General features: G+C 46.1%; 1 protein-coding gene across 2 annotated transcripts in view; it reads left to right on the top strand.

Moving 5' to 3' along the window:
• Positions 1-5,556: 5,556 nt before the first annotated feature.
• Positions 5,557-20,580, top strand: part of wwtr1 (WW domain containing transcription regulator 1) — a 75,785-nt gene continuing 60,761 nt past the window's right edge. For both annotated transcript variants that reach the window (XM_042322546.1, XM_024422619.2), the window contains exon 1: positions 5,557-6,310. In XM_042322546.1, coding sequence (XP_042178480.1) covers positions 5,907-6,310 — 404 coding nt within the window. In that variant the 5' untranslated portion in view covers positions 5,557-5,906. The remainder of the gene's footprint in view (positions 6,311-20,580) is intronic.

Raw genomic sequence — 20,580 nt, 5'->3', positions numbered from 1 at the left:
CACACCTACTCATTCAAGGGTTTTTCTTTATTTTTAATATTTTCTACATTGTAGAATAATAGGGAAGACAACAAAACTATGAAGTAACACATATGGAATCATATAGTAACCAAAAGTGTTAAACAAATCAAAATATTGTATTCCTCAAAGTATCCACCCTTTGCCTTGATGACAGCTTTGCACACTCTTGGCATTCTCTCAACCAGCTTCACCTGGAATGCTTTTCCAACAGTCTTGAAGGAGTTCCCACATATGCTGAGCACTTGTCTGCTTTTCCTTCACACTGCAGTCCCAACTCATCCCGAACCATCTCAATTTGAGTTGAGGTTGGGTGATTGTGCAGGCCAGATCATCTGATGCAGCACTCCACCTCCTCCTTGGTCAATTAGCCCTTGCACAGCCTGGAGGTGTTAGGGTTGTTGTACTGTTGGAAGGTGAACATTCTCCCCAGTCTGAGGTCCTGAGCGCTCTGGAGCAAGTTTTCATCAAAGATCTCTCTGTACTTTGCTCCGTTCATCTTTTCTGACTGGTCTCCCAGTCCGTGCCACTGAAAAACATCCCCACAGCATGATGCAGCCACCACCACGCTTCGCCGTATGGATGGTACCAGGTTTCCTCTAGATGTGACACTTGGCATTCAGGCTAAAAAGTTTAATCTTGGTTTCATCAGACCAGAGAATATTGTTGCTCATGGTCTCAGTTTTGTCAAACTCCATGCGGGCTGTCATGTGTCTTTTACTAATGAGTGACTTCCACCTGGCCACTACCATGAAGGCCATCGGGTCAGGCCATCAGGTCAGGCCATCGGGTCAGAGTGATCATTGGGTTCTTGGTCACCCCCCGTTTGCCCTGAGCGGCCTGCCCTAGGAAGAGTCTTGGTGGTTCCAAACTTATTTAATTTAAGAATGATGGTGTTCTTGGGGACCTTCAAAGCTGCAGAAATGTTTTGGTACCCTTCCCCCAGATCTGTGCCTCGACACAATCCTGTCTCTGAGCTCTAGGGACAATTCCTTCGACCTCATAGCTTGGTTTTTGACATGCACTGTCAACTGTGGGACCTTATATAGACAGGTGTGTGCCTTTCCAAATCATGTCCAATGAATTGAATTTATGACAGGTGGACTCTAGTCAAGTTGTAGAAACATCAAGGATGATCAATGGAAACAGGATGCACCTGAGCTCAATTTCGACTCTCATAGCAAAGGGTCTGAATACTTATGTAAATAAGGTATTTCTGTTTTTTTTATTTAAATTTTCAATAAATTTGATAACATTTAAAAGAAATACTGTTTTCGCTTTGTCATTATGGGATATTGTGTTTAGATTTAGGAAAATGTTTATTTAATCCATTTTAGAATAAGCCTGAAACATAAAAATGTGGAAAAATTCCAAGGGGTCTGAATACTTTCTGAATGCCCTGCATGCCGTGTTCCAAATGACTGGGAAGAATATGAGGTCAAATCACGACGTCAGTGATCTTCAGGTCGGAAAGTCACAGCTCTAGAAAGAGGCTCTATTTCAGATGACTGTTCAAACCAATTTTGTTTTTCTCCCAGTCTGAGCGATTTCCCCCCGTGTTTCCAGTTGGTTTGAACGCTCGGAAGTCGGCGAGTTCCGAGCTCCCAGTTGTTCAATAACACAGGTGCTTCCTGTGTAATCACGTCAATTTACTGCACTTCCTGGAACCATCTTCACAGTTCAGACCCTATTTGAGGCTGAATACTAAAATCACGTTATTGTATCATTAATTGACATCTGATGTGTATAAGAACATTTTTAGATCAGATAAAAGTAATCATTCAGAAAGCCTTTATAAATAACATATTACATACCAGTACAATGTAACAATAATACAATGACATGCATGTAATCAACTTATGATCATTATTCATCTAGAAGATGATGAAAGATCATAACATGTTGTGCAGGCATGTACAGACATAACACAAACAACTTAAACATACCAGCAAGACTAAAATTCCTATTGTCAAATATCATTTTTTTTTTTTTACCTTTATTGAACAAGGCAAGTCAGTTAATTAAAAAAATAATAAAAAAAAATATTTCACCTTTATTTAACCAGGTAGGCTAGTTGAGAACAAGTTCTCATTTACAACTGCGACCTGGCCAAGATAAAGCAAAGCAGTGTGAACAGACAACACAGAGTTACACATGGAGTAAACAATTAACAAGTCAATAACACAGTAGAAAAAAAAAAAAAAAGAACAAATTCTTATTTACAATGACGGCCTACACCGGCCAAACCCGGACAATGCTGGGCCAATTGTGCGCTGCCCTATGGGACTCCCAATCACGGCCGGTTGAGATACAGCCTGGATTCAAACCAGGGTGTCTGTAGTGACACCTCTAGCACTGAGATGCAGTGCCTTAGACTGCTGTGCCACTCGGGAGCCCCCGAGTAAGTAAGCCCTGACTGTATCCCATAGATCTACCTCTTAACCCCCAGACTATTGAGGGGGCTGCTGTAGAGTTCAGGGGTCAGGATAGACCCAGTGACAGGTGTGTTTCTCAGGGTACGGGTTGGGTGGAGGTGTGTGTATGGAGGGTCAAGGGGTTCTGTGTCAGATATCTGCTGAACTTCTGGCAAAGTCAACTGTTCTCAGAGACAGATGCACATCGCCAGAGAGCTTACCTCAGAGACAGTCAGAGCCGTGTGTGTGAATCAGAATCGCAGGCACAGCTAAAAAAAACGAGAACGAATACTGTGGGAGTGAATTCATCCTAATCCTTTAAAGATACTGTCCAGTATTTCCAGATTTTTTGATAAAATATGATCTATACTAATGCTTGTAATTACTACTTCTTGGAAGGAACAGTATGTTACATACAAGCAGCTTTTCTGTGTTGCAATGGTGTGGGCGTATACCGGTCATAAAAACTATTCACACGAGTTGACCAGTGTTGATTGTCCAGTTCAGTCAATGAGGCAGGATGAAATCAATCTCTATGAGAAAATAGCACACATTTGTCTAAACTGTCTTGAGATACAAGTTTGAGATGGGATTTTTAAAGTTGATTTTTCTTAAATGATTTATTTATGCTTTGGAAACAAATACGAATATAAGACGAGTCAACGACATTATTTGGGTATGAGTTAACAGAATATGAACTTTAATGAGAGACTGACTCTTACATAATAATTCTAATTCTTTATTTACCTTCAGTTCAAATGATGTCTCCACTATGGATGTAGTCGATGTTATGTGGTTGAATATGATCCCTGTTCACTGACTGCCCCGCCATCTGATCGGGGCTTTTCCTGGCATGCCAGACAGCTTGGGGTTTGGGCTTTGGTTGGGCATGCAATGTTACATCAGGATGACTGGTGGCTTGTGGCTGTATTATAATTGTTTTATTTGACCTTTATTTAACTAGGCAAGTCAGTTAATAACACATTCTTATTTTCAATGACGGCCTAGGAATGGTGGGTTAACTGCCTTGTTCAGGGGCAGAACGACAGATATTTACCCTGTCAGCTTGGGGATTCATCTTGCAACCTTTCAGTTACTAGTCCAACGCTCTAACCACTCGGCTACCTGCAGCCCTAAGTACAGTATCTGTGAGTGCTGTGGCTACAAAAAATATACATTTGATTTATTTTGTGGGACACATCAACATTCTGCACCCTATAGTCAACCATACATAGCCTACCTCTCGACCAAAAAGCTTCCAATCCAGAGAAAATCATTTACTTTTTGGTCTCAGAAGATTCTACTGTACTCTTGAAGATTCTACTATACTCTTGAAGATTCTACTATACTCTTGAGAACATTCTACTGTACTGTTGAGGATTCTACTGTACTCTTTAGAAGATTCTACTGTACTGTTGAGGATTCTACTGTACTCTTTAGAAGATTCTACTGTACTGTTGAGGATTCTACTGTACTCTTTAGAAGATTCTACTGTACTGTTGAGGATTCTACTGTACTTTTGAGAAGATTCTACTGTACTGTTGAGGATTCTACTGTACTCTTTAGAAGATTCTACTGTACTGTTGAGGATTCTACTGTACTTTTGAGAAGATTCTACTGTACTGTTGAGGATTCTACTGTACTTTTGAGAAGATTCTACTGTACTGTTGAGGATTCTACTGTACTTTTGAGAAGATTCTACTGTATTCTTGTAGGTGCACTACTTCTATGACATGATGGGGTTGGTGGTCTGAGGCCGGAAACGGACCAGTGAACCCAGACCAGACCCCCCCCAGCCGGCCGGCCAAGGCCAGCCAGACTGAGGAGTCCATGGCTGCTTGGTAGGTACATTGTTGAGGACAGAGTAATTGTCCATCAAAGGGATTGGTTTACAGGGTGGCACACGCCATCTCTTAACATTTGACATTACAAAGGACAGCTGCACCCTCTGTGGAGTACAAGGGCTTCTGGTTACTTTTATCGTGGCCCGTGTTAGTTTCACACAGTGGTTAAAAGCCCGAAGGGCCACCGACTGGGAAACATATAGGAATCTATTCTAAGAAGTAAACATATAGGAATCTATTCTAAGAAGTAAACAAACAAAACTGTTATGCATTTATCATCGTTATGAACATGGAGCTTAATTTAGCCCACCAAACAGAGATTTAACCTGCTGCATTCCAATACCCTAATGCTGAACTTTTTTTTATCAATTGAGCCAGAGGCATCTTTGCCCTGTGTACCACATTAGTGGGTGTGTATTATTTAAAAAAAAAACACATTTGATAAAATTCACAAAAATTAAAAAAAAAAAAAAAACATTGGCTAAAATTCAACTAGATAATTTTTGGGGGGATAAACATTAACCTAGATAAATAAAAAACGTGTTGATAAAATTCACCATGAGTGCAATGTGTTGACATTGTAATGAAACGACTGCAAGCACAATGTATACAGGCCCCTCACCACACTATAGACTGGACCACTAAAGAATACGTGGGATTGAAAATTACACTGGCGTGGGAGGGTTTATCAGTCATGCTACTATATATGGGCAAATTAATGAGAAACCTACTTCGAAGAGATCACTGCATAGTGTATGTATACTCGGGCAAAATCACAGAGAAACAATTATTTCAGTCAAAGTATCTAGGGCGGGGCACCAAGCGCTCAAATTTCAAATGGTTATTCAACAGATGGGTAGGCTAATGTTTTCACACCCACACTGGGGGTGTTGTGTGACAATCCGTTAGGCTACATTCAAAACGATTTCACGGCTGTTCTTTTTCCACCAAAAAAGTCATTATCTTCTACAGAACATTCAAAACACAAACATCCAGTCGACATTTTTAGATTAACTTTACTTAAATTGTTATATTTCAGTAAATAACTAGTTTAGAGCAGAACACCGTCTCCAAACGGAAAGAAGCAGCTGTGATTTATTACAAAAAACATCTCGCAACAACTCTATTCCGCAACTTTGTGGCGTTGAGTTTGAACTATTTCAACATTTGCGTCATTGTTACACCCGCCATCAATAGTTTGTAAATTGAGAGATATTTGTTTAGTAATCCTGAAACGGTGCAACCCCTCGAGCGCCGGAGGTCATGCATAATTCATGAGCGACTGCTGACACAGGCGTCGTAGAAAAGTTGAGTTTACAAACTTTGGGACAGGAGCAACAAGATCTACCGAACTGGCCGGAGCAAAGGGAAAGTAGCTACATTTAAAATTACTTTTCTCATGTAGGGACACATTTAGTTGTTCTCTATCTTACTCTAATAGAATAGTTTTATTGCGAGTTTGACGGCAGAAAGGTGAACTATTTTTGTCCACACAGAGGGTTTATAAAAGTTTGCCTGAGAGTAGCCTAGGCCTACTTCAGAAGGCTCAACGTTTGCTATTTGTATAAAGCCTCAACTTTAAATCGTTTTTATATTTTCTGTATTGCTCTAAATTTTACACTAAGACAAAATGAGCAACCCACTTCAGCCAATGCCAGGACAACAAGTTATCCATGTCGCGCAGGACTCGGATACGGATCTCGAGGCGCTTTTTAATTCGGTTATGAACCCGAAACCCAGTTCATGGAGGAAAAAAATGTTACCCGACTCTTTTTTCAAGGAGCCAGATTCTGGATCTCACTCCCGACAGTCGAGCACTGATTCGGGCAGTCACCCGCCCAGGCTCACCGTACAACACGTACGGTCACATTCCTCGCCCGCAACTTTACAGATTGGATTGGGAGCCAACCCAACTCCAAGCCCGGTACATCACTCGCACATCCGCCACCAGTCTTTCGATGTTGCGGAAGAGTTGCCGCTGCCCCCTGGATGGGAGATGGCCTACACGTCCAACGGACAGAAGTACTTTCTCAAGTAAGTGTTTTGTTGTTGTTTATTCCACAGAAAACACACACGATAAAGTCCCCAGTCCTTTCAATAAAACACAACTTCATAATCCTTAAAGCACCACAGATCTGAAGTTCAGTCGGTGTAAAACTCACTTCAGATGACATTGGTTCATCTGAAATGATAGACGCAAAAGCTTCAGATCACTGTGCTGAACGATTGGCCCCTTTGAACACCTATGTGGCAAATTTGACAGAATACACTATTTTTGTCTTTGTTTGGCTCTGTCAGCTTAAACCTTATAATGCCATCCCCTTATTCACACAGGTCTAACCTAATATATAACGGCCTGTAGCTAGCATCAAGTCATTTATGTGAGTCTTACCTGTCTGTGCTTGCAGTGGCCCCCTAGTGCTCTGTGTCAAACTTTTCACTCCAGGCCCCAATGCTTTTGTTTTAGATGAATCTTTATTTCCAAAATGATTCAATGTTTTGTGCTAGGCCATATAATAACATGAAAACCTCTTAATACACTCCCTGGAAAGTTTTGCCATTTCAATAAGGGACGTATCTCCATGGGCAACGTGATAACAGACCACCTCTAGTCTAGTGTGTTTTGCAACAGCAGTGAAGTTGTCTTTGGTTTCGTTCTCTGAGCCCCAGCCGGTTAAACCACAATGGCTGTTATCTTCCGTGTCTTATCCTCACCCATGCACAGGGACAAGACACAATAACAGCAGATAGATGTCTTTCACACTGAGGTGTCACGCTGACCTTTCATCTCTCACCTCAGCACATGCCCACGGTGTACTGAAGTGTGTGTGTGTGTGTGACTGAAAATATCAGTGTATAAATCAATGAAGAGGCTCTGTTCTGTCACCTGTTTTAAACACACACACCTACCTGTGATCACCTTGATAAGAAAGTGATTACCTTATCAGTGCTGCTGGCTCGTATCTCCCGATCTCTCCTGATGGAGACACCCGTCAGTCTCAATGCTAATGAGTGTTGCGACTCTTCACTCTGAAGAACTAGACAAATAGGCAGACCCATTCTTCCCTGGCCCAGGGGTCACCATGGCTACCTGACCCAAGGCAGAAGTGTGTGTGTGTGTGGTAGGGGTCACCATGGCTACCTGACCCAAGGCAGAAGTGTGTGTGTGTGTGGTAGGGGTCACCATGGCTACCTGACCCAAGGCAGAAGTGTGTGTGTGTGTGTGGTAGGGGTCACCATGGCTACCTGACCCCAGAAGTGTGTGTGTGTGGTAGGGGTCACCATGGCTACCTGACCCAAGGCAGAAGTGTGTGTGTGTGGTAGGGGTCACCATGGCTACCTGACCCAAGGCAGAAGTGTGTGTGTGTGGTAGGGGTCACCATGGCTACCTGACCCAAGGCAGAAGTGTGTGTGTGGTAGGGGTCACCATGGCTACCTGACCCAAGGCAGAAGTGTGTGTGTGTGTGTGGTAGGGGTCACCATGGCTACCTGACCCAAGGCAGAAGTGTGTGTGTGTGTGTGTGGTAGGGGTCACCATGGCTACCTGACCCAAGGCAGAAGTGTGTGTGTGTGTGTGGTAGGGGTCACCATGGCTACCTGACCCAAGGCAGAAGTGTGTGTGGTAGGGGTCACCATGGCTACCTGACCCAAGGCAGAAGTGTGTGTGTGTGTGGTAGGGGTCACCATGGCTACCTGACCCAAGGCAGAAGTGTGTGTGTGTGTGTGGTAGGGGTCACCATGGCTACCTGACCCAAGGCAGAAGTGTGTGTGGTAGGGGTCACCATGACTACCTGACCCAAGGCAGAAGTGTGTGTGTGTGTGGTAGGGGTCACCATGACTACCTGACCCAAGGCAGAAGTGTGTGTGGTAGGGGTCACCATGACTACCTGACCCAAGGCAGAAGTGTGTGTGGTAGGGGTCAGCTCAGCAGGGTGTCCTCCAAAAGGTTAGTTATTATAGAGGGTGTGAGAAAACACACCCTGGGTTTACTCTCCGTTCAGCCTCAGGGGCAGCAGAGGGGGACCCTGTGCTAAAACATACACATTCACTTCACACACCCTTTTTCACACACTGAGCCTCTGTTCCCAGATTACTCAACAGTACAGTATCAACAGCCCGGTGCCCATTGTCTCCAAAAGGAATCGGTATCCGTTTAAACATTAACTTAAAGGGATACTTGGGGATTTTGGCAGTGTCCCCTTTATCTACTTCACCACCAGAGTCAGATGAACTAGTACAGGGTAGGCAACCCTGGTCCTGGAGTGCCGCAGACAATCACTGAACTGATTATCTCAGTTGGTCAGGCATGGTGCCTAGTTGGAACAAACGCTTGCAGTACATGGGACAGGGGGCGGCAGGGTAGCCTAGTGGTTAGAGCGTTGGACTAGTAACCGGAAGGTTGCAAGTTCAAACCCCCAAGCTGACAAGGTACAAATCTGTCGTTCTGCCCCTGAACAGGCAGTTAACCCACTGTTCCTAGGCCGTCATTGAAAATAAGAATTTGTTCTTAACTGACTTGCCTAGTTAAATAAAGGTAAAAAAAAAAAAAAAGGGTTGCCTACCCCTGAACTAGTGGATACCATTTATGTCTGTGTCCAACTGTGTCCAAGATGAAGGAAACTGGAGGTAGATTCGCAAAGCCAATGCTAAGTAGCTTTAGCATAATGACGAAGTCTATGGGTATCTACTAGCATGCTAAACACCAACTGACCAGGTAAAACTATGAATAACAATACTGTCAGAGGGGGTGTTCCCCACGAAACAGGCAGCCATTGGGCTGAAAAGTAAAGCAGAGAGCTCGGGGCTCCTGAGTGGCCGCAGTGGTCTAAGGCACTGTATCTCAGTGCTAGAGGCGTCACTACAGACACCCTGGTTCGATTCCAAGCTGTATCACAACTGGCCGTGATTGGAAGTCCCATAGGGCGGCGCGCAATTGGCCCAGCGTCGTTCGGGTTTGGCCTGTATAGGCTGTCATTGTAAATAGGATTTTGTTCTTAACTGACTTGCCTAGTTAAATTTTTAAAAAGAGGTTTGGCCTGTTCTGGCTGGCTGGCTGCATCCTGACTGACCGTCAGGAGAACTACCACACAACAGAGGGAGCACTGATCAGGAGGTCTGGCTGTTCATTAGCTAGATAACTTCCCAGAGGAGAGATGGGTGGGGGAAAAAATACAGCGAGGTGAGGGGGTTGGACAAGTGGGAGGAAGGAGGGTGAAAACAACAGGGGAAAGGCAGGGGGAAAAGAGAGGGGGAGGGTGGGAAAGAGAGGGGGAAGGCAGGGAAAAGAGGGGGAAGGGGGAAAAGAGAGGGGGAGGCAGGGAAAAGAGAGGGGGAAGGCAGGGAAAAGAGAGGGGGGAGGCAGGGAAAGAGAGGGGGGAGGCAGGGAAAGAGAGGGGGAGGCAGGGAAAGAGAGGGGGGAGGCAGGGAAAGAGAGGGGGAGGCAGGGAAAAGAGAGGGGGAGGCAGGGAAAGAGAGGGGGGAGGCAGGGAAAGAGAGGGGGGAGGCAGGGAAAGAGAGGGGGGAGGCAGGGAAAGAGAGGGGGAGGCAGGGAAAGAGAGGGGGGAGGCAGGGAAAGAGGGGGGGAGGCAGGGAAAGAGAGGGGGGAGGCAGGGAAAGAGAGGGGGGGGAGGCAGGGAAAGAGAGGGGGGGGGGCAGGGAAAGAGAGGGGGGGGGCAGGGAAAGAGGGGGGGGGCAGGGAAAGAGAGGGGGAGGCAGGGAAAGAGAGGGGGGGAGGCAGGGAGAGAGGGGGGAGGCAGGGAAAGAAGGAGCGGCTGAGGCTGTTTTTTGGCAGCTGTAGAGAAGGGGAGGAGCTGCGGCGAGGGGTAGGAGAGGGAGGGAATGCCTGCAGTCTAACCCCAGGCTCCAGGAGGTGTCTCCTCTCTCTCGGTCTCAACCGGGGGTGTGAACATGCCTGCTCCTGCAGAGGTTTTCACAGTTGGCTCTGTCACCAGCAACAAAGCTGGGAGCCCCAGCCCCACCGCACCCTGCAATTAACCAGGCAGGAAAACAAAGTCTGCCTGGCTGGCCCGGGGCTGCTGGATCTGCAAGTTTCACTCTGAGCTCTTTGTTAAGGAGGCCACTGCCTCTCCATCTTCTCACCTGTCTGCCTTCTGAAGCTCTTTGAGGCATGAGTTATTTTAAAAAACATTTTTTTTTCAGAACTTTTTTTCAGAAACCCCCCAAAAAAGGATGGGATACAATGTGTGTAAACGTCAAATGAATAGGACCGCAGGTTTTAGAATCCTGCCGTTTGGCTCTGCAGGAAATCCTGCATGATGACCGTAGCCCCCGGTCATAGGTCACATATCCTTACTGTCTTGTGCTTCTCTCACATCCACCCACTGTGTGTGTTTCCACAAGTCAATTATTTAATCTATTATCCTCCCCCCATTCCCCACCCACCCGCACACTTGTGAAAACAATGCATGTTGCGACAGCTGACACAATTTAATTTAGTACTTAGTGCAATTGACAAGTGAACAGAGCTAAATGAGAGGCACGGTCCAGTTTAATCCAGTCAGGATGTGGTAACTGTAAAACTAACACATTGTGTCACCCGCTCAACCTCTCCCACTTTTCCCATTTTCTCTCAATTGAAACGTGTCCAAACCCATCCCAATGCTCTCCCCTTCACTGCAACAGGAGCCCATTACCGTGGACTGAGACCCTTCATAGACATCCACTCTACACCCCATCCACAGTGTTCCAGTCCCTAACCGTGCGTTCCCAAGCTGGTCTGAGGAAGAGTTGCCTCGCTGGCTTGATATAGAGGTGCCTCGGGTGGGTTTACAGTAGAGTAACTTACTGTAAAGTGACTGATAATGGTCTGTGTGACAGAATGATCGTGCCAGCGATAGAAGAAGTGATAGTGATAACAGAGAGCGGGAGAACAGCGTGGGTGGCTGTGTCCTCACTGGACTCTGGACTAGACGAGAGGTGATTTTATTTTACCTTTATTTAACTAGGCAAGTTGGTTAAGAACAAATTCTTATTTTCAATGACGGCCTAGGAACCGTGGGTTATAACTGCCTTGTTCAGGGGCAGAACGACAGATTTGTACCTTGTCAGCTCGGTTACTAGTCCAACGCTCTAACCACTAGGTTACCCTGCCGCCCCCGATTGATGCTGAGAGACTAGCAGAAGTCATTCAGCGTTTAGCTGAACCAATCTCTGTCTCTCTCTCTGTTGGGGGTTGAGTTAGCACAGGGGTTGGGGGGTTGGGCTGAGATTTGAACAGTCTGTCCTGGTACATTAAGGCAGAGGTGAAAGTCAAGACGGGGGAGGATGAAGTCTCACCTTCGGCCGGGGTTCAATCTGTTTGCCCTCCTCTTGGGCTATGCACCGTGTTAAAGGCACTGGTACTACGCCAATGCTGCAGATGTCGGCTCAATCGGACATTCCACGGTCCGTATTGAATCCTGGCTTTTATCTTGAGTTCTACTGCTTGGAGCCCTTTATGTACAAACATGGACCCCAGCATGGCTGCTGTCTAGTTTACGGCCATGGCTCTGAGCATCACTTAGTGCTTTCATCTGGTCTGCATACTCAAGGCTGTGTGTGTGTCTGCCTCAATCACAAGGCTGTCTCACTGCATACCAGAGTGTCTGCTCTTACTAGGGAATTCCTCAATGTTTTGGATAGTTATTTTTTTTCCTCTTACAAAATAATTGGGAATAAGGGTAGTCTGTAATTAAGCCTGAGTTTGCCATTTAATGATGGGTGCAGTGTCTTCAAAGAGCTTCAAACAGAAGCACGTTAATCTGCCGTAAATCTGTTGTAAAATGGAATTCGGTGTAGCTGAAATTCATTGGTAGTGTTCCTATGTTAATGCATAACCAATATCAGCCATGTTGTGATTGGTTTGACCAATCGGCAACGAGAGAGTATGTAGCCTGTAGTGTTCTGCCTTCTTAAAGGCGTGTTCTGCGATTTCCTGGTTGCCAAAATTCTAGTCGGTCGCCTAATTTCAGTTTGTGACAAAACAAGCAAGTGTATTGTAGGGAATAACTGGACCATCTAAACCTCTGTGAAATATATTTTCCTGTTTGAAGCTGGTGTACAAAACCATTAGTAAAAGATGTCAAAACGAAACATAATAACAGGAAGCATAGAAATAGCATACGTAAGATATCTAGCGATTCTTAGACTTGCTTTCAATGAGTTTTTTTTTAAATTATTTTTTTATTTCACCTTTTATTTAACCAGGTAGGCAAGGCAAGGTGTTGCCAGAAGTGTGTGTGTTTTTATACACACTATCATGTATGGACGGACCCACTGGGACAGACTCCGAGCCACTGCTTGGAGTAGACCAACCAGCTCATTTAAAGTTCTACTTAACTGTCCAGCTACCAGGTGCAAACCACTAAGATGGACGGTGATGTGATTTGAAAGGTTTATTCAGTTCTTTTAATAGTTTACTATTAGTGGCTCAGTCTGAGAGAGCGAGACTGGGTGGGGTGTGTGGGGGGCAATTGCAAAGTGTAACTAAAGGGTGAACCTTGCCTGGGGGTGTAATGGTGGCTGGGTGGGGCTCTCCCAGGGCTGTCCTGGGAGGATGTTCAGGTAGGTCTACATGGGCAGGTTGAGGTCTGTTCTGCACCTGTAAGCTGGACTGGTAGGTGGATGGTGGTGGGGGTTCTACCAGGAAGGCAGGGTCGGGGAGTGGAAGTGGCTGTTGAGGTTAGAGGTCATCGGTATTGGTACTAGGTTAAAGATACCCAGTTTAGCACAATGTAATGATACCATGTGGAAGCTTTAGAAAATAAACAGTTTCATGGAACCAGTGCCATTGCTGAGCAGCATCGCTGGTTCCTTAGTTTAGAGTTCTTTCTCATTTATGCAAAGAGTTCTGGGATATTAGAATCCTCTTGTCCTAAACGTTTATCTTCAACCTGGAACGGTATGAGTTTTTAGGGCCTGAAATTAGGACCAGACCAGCAGTCTGTTGGTAAAAAGGCTGGTTGGCTGATGTCGATTTGTTTTCACGAAGGGCACGGCTAGATCCTAAGAGCATGACCGAGTCGGAGCATATTCACAGATATTCTCCGAACACTGTCATCCATGTTGGCACAACATGTTCCATGACAATAACGTTCTAATTTGGATTCTTTGTTGTCATTGTTTTGGAATGTGTTGTGCTAGCCATTCTATGGCTTGGGACAGGGGCACTCCTTACCAATGGCAGAAGAGTGATGGATATTTTGGCAGTATTTGTCACTATCAGGACCCAAACTGAGGCAGCCAGGTAGAGTTCAGTTGATTGTTGTGTCTTTGGTTTCCTGCACCCTGGTCCATCCCAGCCACCAGTGCCTTTTTGTTTGTCAGTAACCTTTAGTGTACTAACCTGGAGGTCAGTTTCACTGGGTCTCCATATGCTATGAGCCACCTAGCTGTGACATATTACATGTGCCAGGCACAGGCAGCCAATCGGCTGTCTCGTTGGTCACTGCTTGAACTGTTGTTTTGGAAAAATATAAGTCGCCCTCCTCCTCCCTCTTGCTCCTCCTCCCTTTTGCTCCCATAGACTCGGCTGGAGGTAGAGGCCCAAAGCCAGGGGCCATGAGGCTCTCTCTACTTCCCTCCCTCTTTCGCTCTCTGCTGCCTCAGTCTGTTCTAGGCAAAAGGGAGGAAGGGGGGGGGGAGGGGGAATGGTTAGAGAGGCAGAGTGAGGGAATAGGGGGGTTAGAGAGTCATACACACGCAGAGTGAGGGAATAGGGGGGGGGGGAATGGTTAGAGAGTCATACACACGCAGAGTGAGGGAATGGGGGGGGTTAGAGAGTCATACACACGCAGAGTGAGGGAATAGGGGGGTTAGAGTCATACACACGCAGAGTGAGGGAATAGGGGGGTTAGAGTCATACACACGCAGAGTGAGGGAATAGGGGGGTTAGAGTCATACACACGCAGAGTGAGGGAATAGGGGGGTTAGAGTCATACACACGCAGAGTGAGGGAATAGGGGGGAATGGTTAGAGAGTCATACACACGCAGAGTGAGGGAATAGGGGTTAGAGAGTCATACACACGCAGAGTGAGGGAATAGGGGGGTTAGAGTCATACACACGCAGAGTGAGGGAATAGACGTTCCAAAACAATAGCCTGTACTGCTGCAAAGTAACAGGCATGTCGACGTCTGCAACACAGATAGATCTGAAGCGGCTGTGGAACAGCCAGAACAGATGTTGGTCAAGTCTGGCAGCCAGTCAGTCAGCCAGTCAGCCAGTCAGCCAGTCAGCCAGTCAGTCAGCCAGTCAGCCAGCCAGCCAGCCAGTCAGTCAGTCAGTCAGTCAGTCAGTCAGTCAGTCAGCCAGCCAGTCAGTCAGTCAGTCAGTCAGCCAGCCAGTCAGCCAGCCAGTCAGCCAGCCAGCCAGTCAGTCAGTCAGCCAGCCAGTCAGCCAGCCAGCCAGTCAGCCAGTCAGCCAGTCAGTCAGCCAGCCAGTCAGTCAGCCAGTCAGCCAGTCAGCCAGTCAGTCAGCCAGTCAGTCAGTCAGTCAGGCAGCCAGTCAGTCAGCCAGTCAGACAGTCAGTCAGTCAGCCAGTCAGTCAGTCAGCCAGCCAGTCAGTCAGCCTTTCAGCCAGCCAGTCAGGCAGCCAGTCAGTCAGTCAGTCAGTCAGCCAGCCAGTCAGTCAGCCAGTCAGCCAGCCAGTCAGCCAGCCAGTCAGTCAGCCAGGCAGCCAGTCAGTCAGTCAGCCAGCCAGTCAGCCAGTCAGCCAGTCAGTCAGTCAGCCAGTCAGTCAGTCAGCCAGTCAGCCAGCCAGTCAGCCAGTCAGCCAGTCAGCCAGCCAGTCAGTCAGCCAGTCAGTCAGCCAGTCAGTCAGCCAGCCAGTTAGCCAATCAATCAGCCAGGCGGTTAGCAGATAGCCGAGCAAACAGGCAGACATGCTGGATCCCTCTGCCTCGTCTTTCTAGTCTGGAGGCCAGCTCTGTATGTAGTCTGGAGGCCAGCTCTGTATGGCCCTGGCTGAGGTCTGGGCTCTGCGGACACGCTCGATCCACTTCCTGTCCCAATATGTAAGTTGGACGAGCATGAAGACCTGCTTGTTTGGCCGGCCGGGCGTTTGGGCCGCTCCCCTCTCCTCTCCTGCTGATGGGGGTTATTCTTGGACAAGAAGGGCTTTGTGGCTCCAGAGAGCTGCACAGCACTTTGGCCTTGCGTGACTTACAGATATACATTGTATTGAACGCAATTAAAGTTGAAGGAAATGTCATGTGGGCTGAATTTAAAACCAGCGGAGTTTGTGTCCCTGGTTTGTTTCTGTCTCTGGCCCTGAATCTGAGCTGGTTAGGTTACTGAGCTGGAGCTCAGTGAAGAAACAGTCTCAGCTCAGGGATGGAGAGAAATCCTCCACAGGTCCAGGCCTCTCGGGCTTTAAAGGAACAGGAACGGCTTGGGTTTGCTTTGAGTCTACACGATCTAACGCATACGAAGCCGACTGAGGTCAGTTTGTGTCACTCTCTTATGTACTTCTATGTGCATTTGTGCGGCAGACGTTTTGGGAACGCGACGCGAACAGACCACCGTCAGCTCCGTTTTGCGCAGACCGACCGCGTTGAACCCTTTTTTTAGCAGGACAACAAAATGGCCGCTTTGCAACAGCCTAATAATGCAGAGGAGAAGGCTGTAGTTTAGTTAGTCCTTCATATTGAGTCCTAACACAAAGAGGACACACAGACCAAGTGAACATATGTTTCCTGACTGCAGTTTAGCTGGAGGTTGGAAGTGTTATAGCCAAGAGCAAGGCGCTCAAGATGTCAGCCAAAAGTATTCATGAGAATATCGCTTGTTTTTATCCACCGGTTGTGATACTTTATATTAGAATGTGTGAGAACTACAGTGACAGGCGTTTGAGTGATTTAGTAAGGAGGTGAGCCACAACAGAGAGGGCAAGAGTGAGACATTAGTAAGGAAGTGAGCCACAACAGAGAGGGCAAGAGTGAGACATTAGTAAGGAAGTGAGCCACAACAGAGAGGGCAAGAGTGAGACATTAGTAAGGAAGTGAGCCACAACAGAGAGGAAAAAGAGTGAGACATTAGTAAGGAAGTGAGCCACAACAGAGAGGGAAAAAGAGTGAGACATTAGTAAGGAAGTGAGCCACAACAGAGAGGGAAAAAGAGTGAGACATTAGTAAGGAAGTGAGCCACAACAGAGAGGGAAAAAGAGTGAGACATTAGTAAGGAAGTGTGCCTCAACAGAGAGGGAAAAAGAGTGAGACATTAGTAAGGAAGTGAGCCTCAACAGAGAGGGAAAAAGAGTGAGACATTAGTAAGGAAGTGAGCCACAACAGAGAGGGCAAGAGTGAGACATTAGTAAGGAAGTGAGCCACAACAGAGAGGGAAAAAGAGTGAGACATTAGTAAGGAAGTGAGCCACAACAGAGAGGGAAAAAGAGTGAGACATTAGTAAGGAAGTGAGCCACAACAGAGGGAAAAAGAGTGAGACATTAGTAAGGAAGTGAGCCACAACAGAGAGGGAAAAAGAGTGAGACATTAGTAAGGAAGTGTGCCTCAACAGAGAGGGAAAAAGAGTGAGACATTAGTAAGGAAGTGAGCCACAACAGAGAGGGAAAAAGAGTGAGACATTAGTAAGGAAGTGAGCCACAACAGAGAGGGAAAAAGAGTGAGACATTAGTAAGGAAGTGTGCCTCAACAGAGAGGGAAAAAGAGTGAGACATTAGTAAGGAAGTGAGCCACAACAGAGAGGGAAAAAGAGTGAGACATTAGTAAGGAAGTGAGCCACAACAGAGAGGGAAAAAGAGTGAGACATTAGTAAGGAAGTGAGCCACAACAGAGAGGGAAAAAGAGTGAGACATTAGTAAGGAAGTGAGCCACAACAGAGAGGGAAAAAGAGTGAGACATTAGTAAGGAAGTGAGCCACAACAGAGAGGGAAAAAGAGTGAGACATTAGTAAGGAAGTGAGCCACAACAGAGAGGGAAAAAGAGTGAGACATTAGTAAGGAAGTGAGCCACAACAGAGAGGGAAAAAGAGTGAGACATTAGTAAGGAAGTGAGCCACAACAGAGAGGGAAAAAGAGTGAGACATTAGTAAGGAAGTGAGCCACAACAGAGAGGGAAAAAGAGTGAGACATTAGTAAGGAAGTGAGCCACAACAGAGAGGGCAAGAGTGAGACATTAGTAAGGAAGTGAGCCACAACAGAGAGGGAAAAAGAGTGAGACATTAGTAAGGAAGTGAGCCACAACAGAGAGGGAAAAAGAGTGAGACATTAGTAAGGAAGTGAGCCACAACAGAGAGGGAAAAAGAGTGAGACATTAGTAAGGAAGTGAGCCACAACAGAGAGGGAAAAGAGTGAGACATTAGTAAGGAAGTGAGCCACAACAGAGAGGAAAAAGAGTGAGACATTAGTAAGGAAGTGAGCCACAACAGAGAGGGAAAAAGAGTGAGACATTAGTAAGGAAGTGAGCCACAACAGAGAGGGAAAAAGAGTGAGACATTAGTAAGGAAGTGAGCCTCAACAGAGAGGGAAAAAGAGTGAGACATTAGTAAGGAAGTGAGCCACAACAGAGAGGGAAAAAGAGTGAGACATTAGTAAGGAAGTGAGCCACAACAGAGAGGGAAAAAGAGTGAGACATTAGTAAGGAAGTGAGCCACAACAGAGAGGGAAAAAGAGTGAGACATTAGTAAGGAAGTGAGCCACAACAGAGAGGGCAAGAGTGAGACATTAGTAAGGAAGTGAGCCACAACAGAGAGGGCAAGAGTGAGACATTAGTAAGGAAGTGAGCCACAACAGAGAGGGCAAGAGTGAGACATTACTAAGGAAGTGAGCCACAACAGAGAGGGAAAAAGAGTGAGACATTAGTAAGGAAGTGAGCCACAACAGAGAGGGAAAAAGAGTGAGACATTAGTAAGGAAGTGAGCCACAACAGAGATGGAAAAAGAGTGAGACATTAGTAAGGAAGTGAGCCACAACAGAGGGAAAAAGAGTGAGACATTAGTAAGGAAGTGAGCCACAACAGAGAGGGAAAAAGAGTGAGACATTAGTAAGGAAGTGTGCCACAACAGAGAGGGAAAAAGAGTGAGACATTAGTAAGGAAGTGAGCCACAACAGAGAGGGCAAGAGTGAGACATTAGTAAGGAAGTGAGCCACAACAGAGAGGGCAAGAGTGAGACATTAGTAAGGAAGTGAGCCACAACAGAGAGGGCAAGAGTGAGACATTAGTAAGGAAGTGAGCCACAACAGAGAGGGCAAGAGTGAGACATTAGTAAGGAAGTGAGCCACAACAGAGAGGGCAAGAGTGAGACATTAGTAAGGAAGTGAGCCACAACAGAGAGGGCAAGAGTGAGACATTACTAAGGAAGTGAGCCACAACAGAGAGGGCAAGAGTGAGACATTAGTAAGGAAGTGAGCCACAACAGAGAGGGAAAAAGAGTGAGACATTAGTAAGGAAGTGAGCCACAACAGAGAGGGAAAAAGAGTGAGACATTAGTAAGGAAGTGAGCCACAACAGAGAGGGAAAAAGAGTGAGACATTAGTAAGGAAGTGAGCCACAACAGAGAGGGAAAAAGAGTGAGACATTAGTAAGGAAGTGAGCCACAACAGAGAGGGAAAAAGAGTGAGACATTAGTAAGGAAGTGAGCCTCAACAGAGATGGAAAAAGAGTGAGACATTAGTAAGGAAGTGAGCCACAACAGAGAGGGCAAGAGTGAGACATTAGTAAGGAAGTGAGCCACAACAGAGAGGGCAAGAGTGAGACATTAGTAAGGAAGTGAGCCACAACAGAGAGGGCAAGAGTGAGACATTACTAAGGAAGTGAGCCACAACAGAGAGGGCAAGAGTGAGACATTAGTAAGGAAGTGAGCCACAACAGAGAGGGAAAAAGAGTGAGACATTAGTAAGGAAGTGTGCCACAACAGAGAGGGAAAAAGAGTGAGACATTAGTAAGGAAGTGTGCCTCAACAGAGAGGGCAAAAAAGAGTGAGACATTAGTAAGGAAGTGAGCCACAACAGAGATGGAAAAAGAGTGAGACATTAGTAAGGAAGTGAGCCACAACAGAGAGGGAAAAAGAGTGAGACATTAGTAAGGAAGTGAGCCACAACAGAGATGGAAAAAGAGTGAGACATTAGTAAGGAAGTGAGCCACAACAGAGAGGGAAAAAGAGAGACATTAGTAAGGAAGTGTGCCTCAACAGAGAGGGAAAAAGAGTGAGACATTAGTAAGGAAGTGAGCCACAACAGAGAGGGAAAAAGAGTGAGACATTAGTAAGGAAGTGAGCCACAACAGAGAGGGAAAAAGAGTGAGACATTAGTAAGGAAGTGAGCCACAACAGAGAGGGAAAAAGAGTGAGACATTAGTAAGGAAGTGAGCCACAACAGAGAGGGAAAAAGAGTGAGACATTAGTAAGGAAGTGAGCCACAACAGAGAGGGAAAAAGAGTGAGACATTAGTAAGGAAGTGAGCCACAACAGAGAGGGAAAAAGAGTGAGACATTAGTAAGGAAGTGAGCCACAACAGAGAGGGAAAAGAGTGAGACATTAGTAAGGAAGTGAGCCACAACAGAGAGGGAAAAAGAGTGAGACATTAGTAAGGAAGTGAGCCACAACAGAGAGGGAAAAAGAGTGAGACATTAGTAAGGAAGTGAGCCACAACAGAGAGGGAAAAAGAGTGAGACATTAGTAAGGAAGTGAGCCACAACAGAGAGGGAAAAAGAGTGAGACATTAGTAAGGAAGTGAGCCACAACAGAGAGGGAAAAAGAGTGAGACATTAGTAAGGAAGTGAGCCACAACAGAGAGGGCAAGAGTGAGACATTAGTAAGGAAGTGAGCCACAACAGAGAGGGAAAAAGAGTGAGACATTAGTAAGGAAGTGAGCCACAACAGAGAGGGAAAAAGAGTGAGACATTAGTAAGGAAGTGAGCCACAACAGAGAGGGAAAAAGAGTGAGACATTAGTAAGGAAGTGAGCCACAACAGAGAGGAAAAAGAGTGAGACATTAGTAAGGAAGTGAGCCACAACAGAGAGGGAAAAAGAGTGAGACATTAGTAAGGAAGTGAGCCACAACAGAGAGGGAAAAAGAGTGAGACATTAGTAAGGAAGTGAGCCACAACAGAGAGGGAAAAAGAGTGAGACATTAGTAAGGAAGTGAGCCACAACAGAGAGGGCAAGAGTGAGACATTAGTAAGGAAGTGAGCCACAACAGAGAGGGAAAAAGAGTGAGACATTAGTAAGGAAGTGAGCCACAACAGAGAGGGCAAGAGTGAGACATTAGTAAGGAAGTGAGCCACAACAGAGAGGGCAAGAGTGAGACATTAGTAAGGAAGTGAGCCACAACAGAGAGGGCAAGAGTGAGAC

This window comes from Oncorhynchus tshawytscha, linkage group LG05 (assembly GCF_018296145.1).
Source record: "Oncorhynchus tshawytscha isolate Ot180627B linkage group LG05, Otsh_v2.0, whole genome shotgun sequence".
Lineage (NCBI taxonomy): Eukaryota > Metazoa > Chordata > Actinopteri > Salmoniformes > Salmonidae > Oncorhynchus > Oncorhynchus tshawytscha.
The sequence above is the reverse complement of the archived record's forward strand: the minus strand, read 5'-3'. Positions and strand labels throughout refer to the sequence as shown.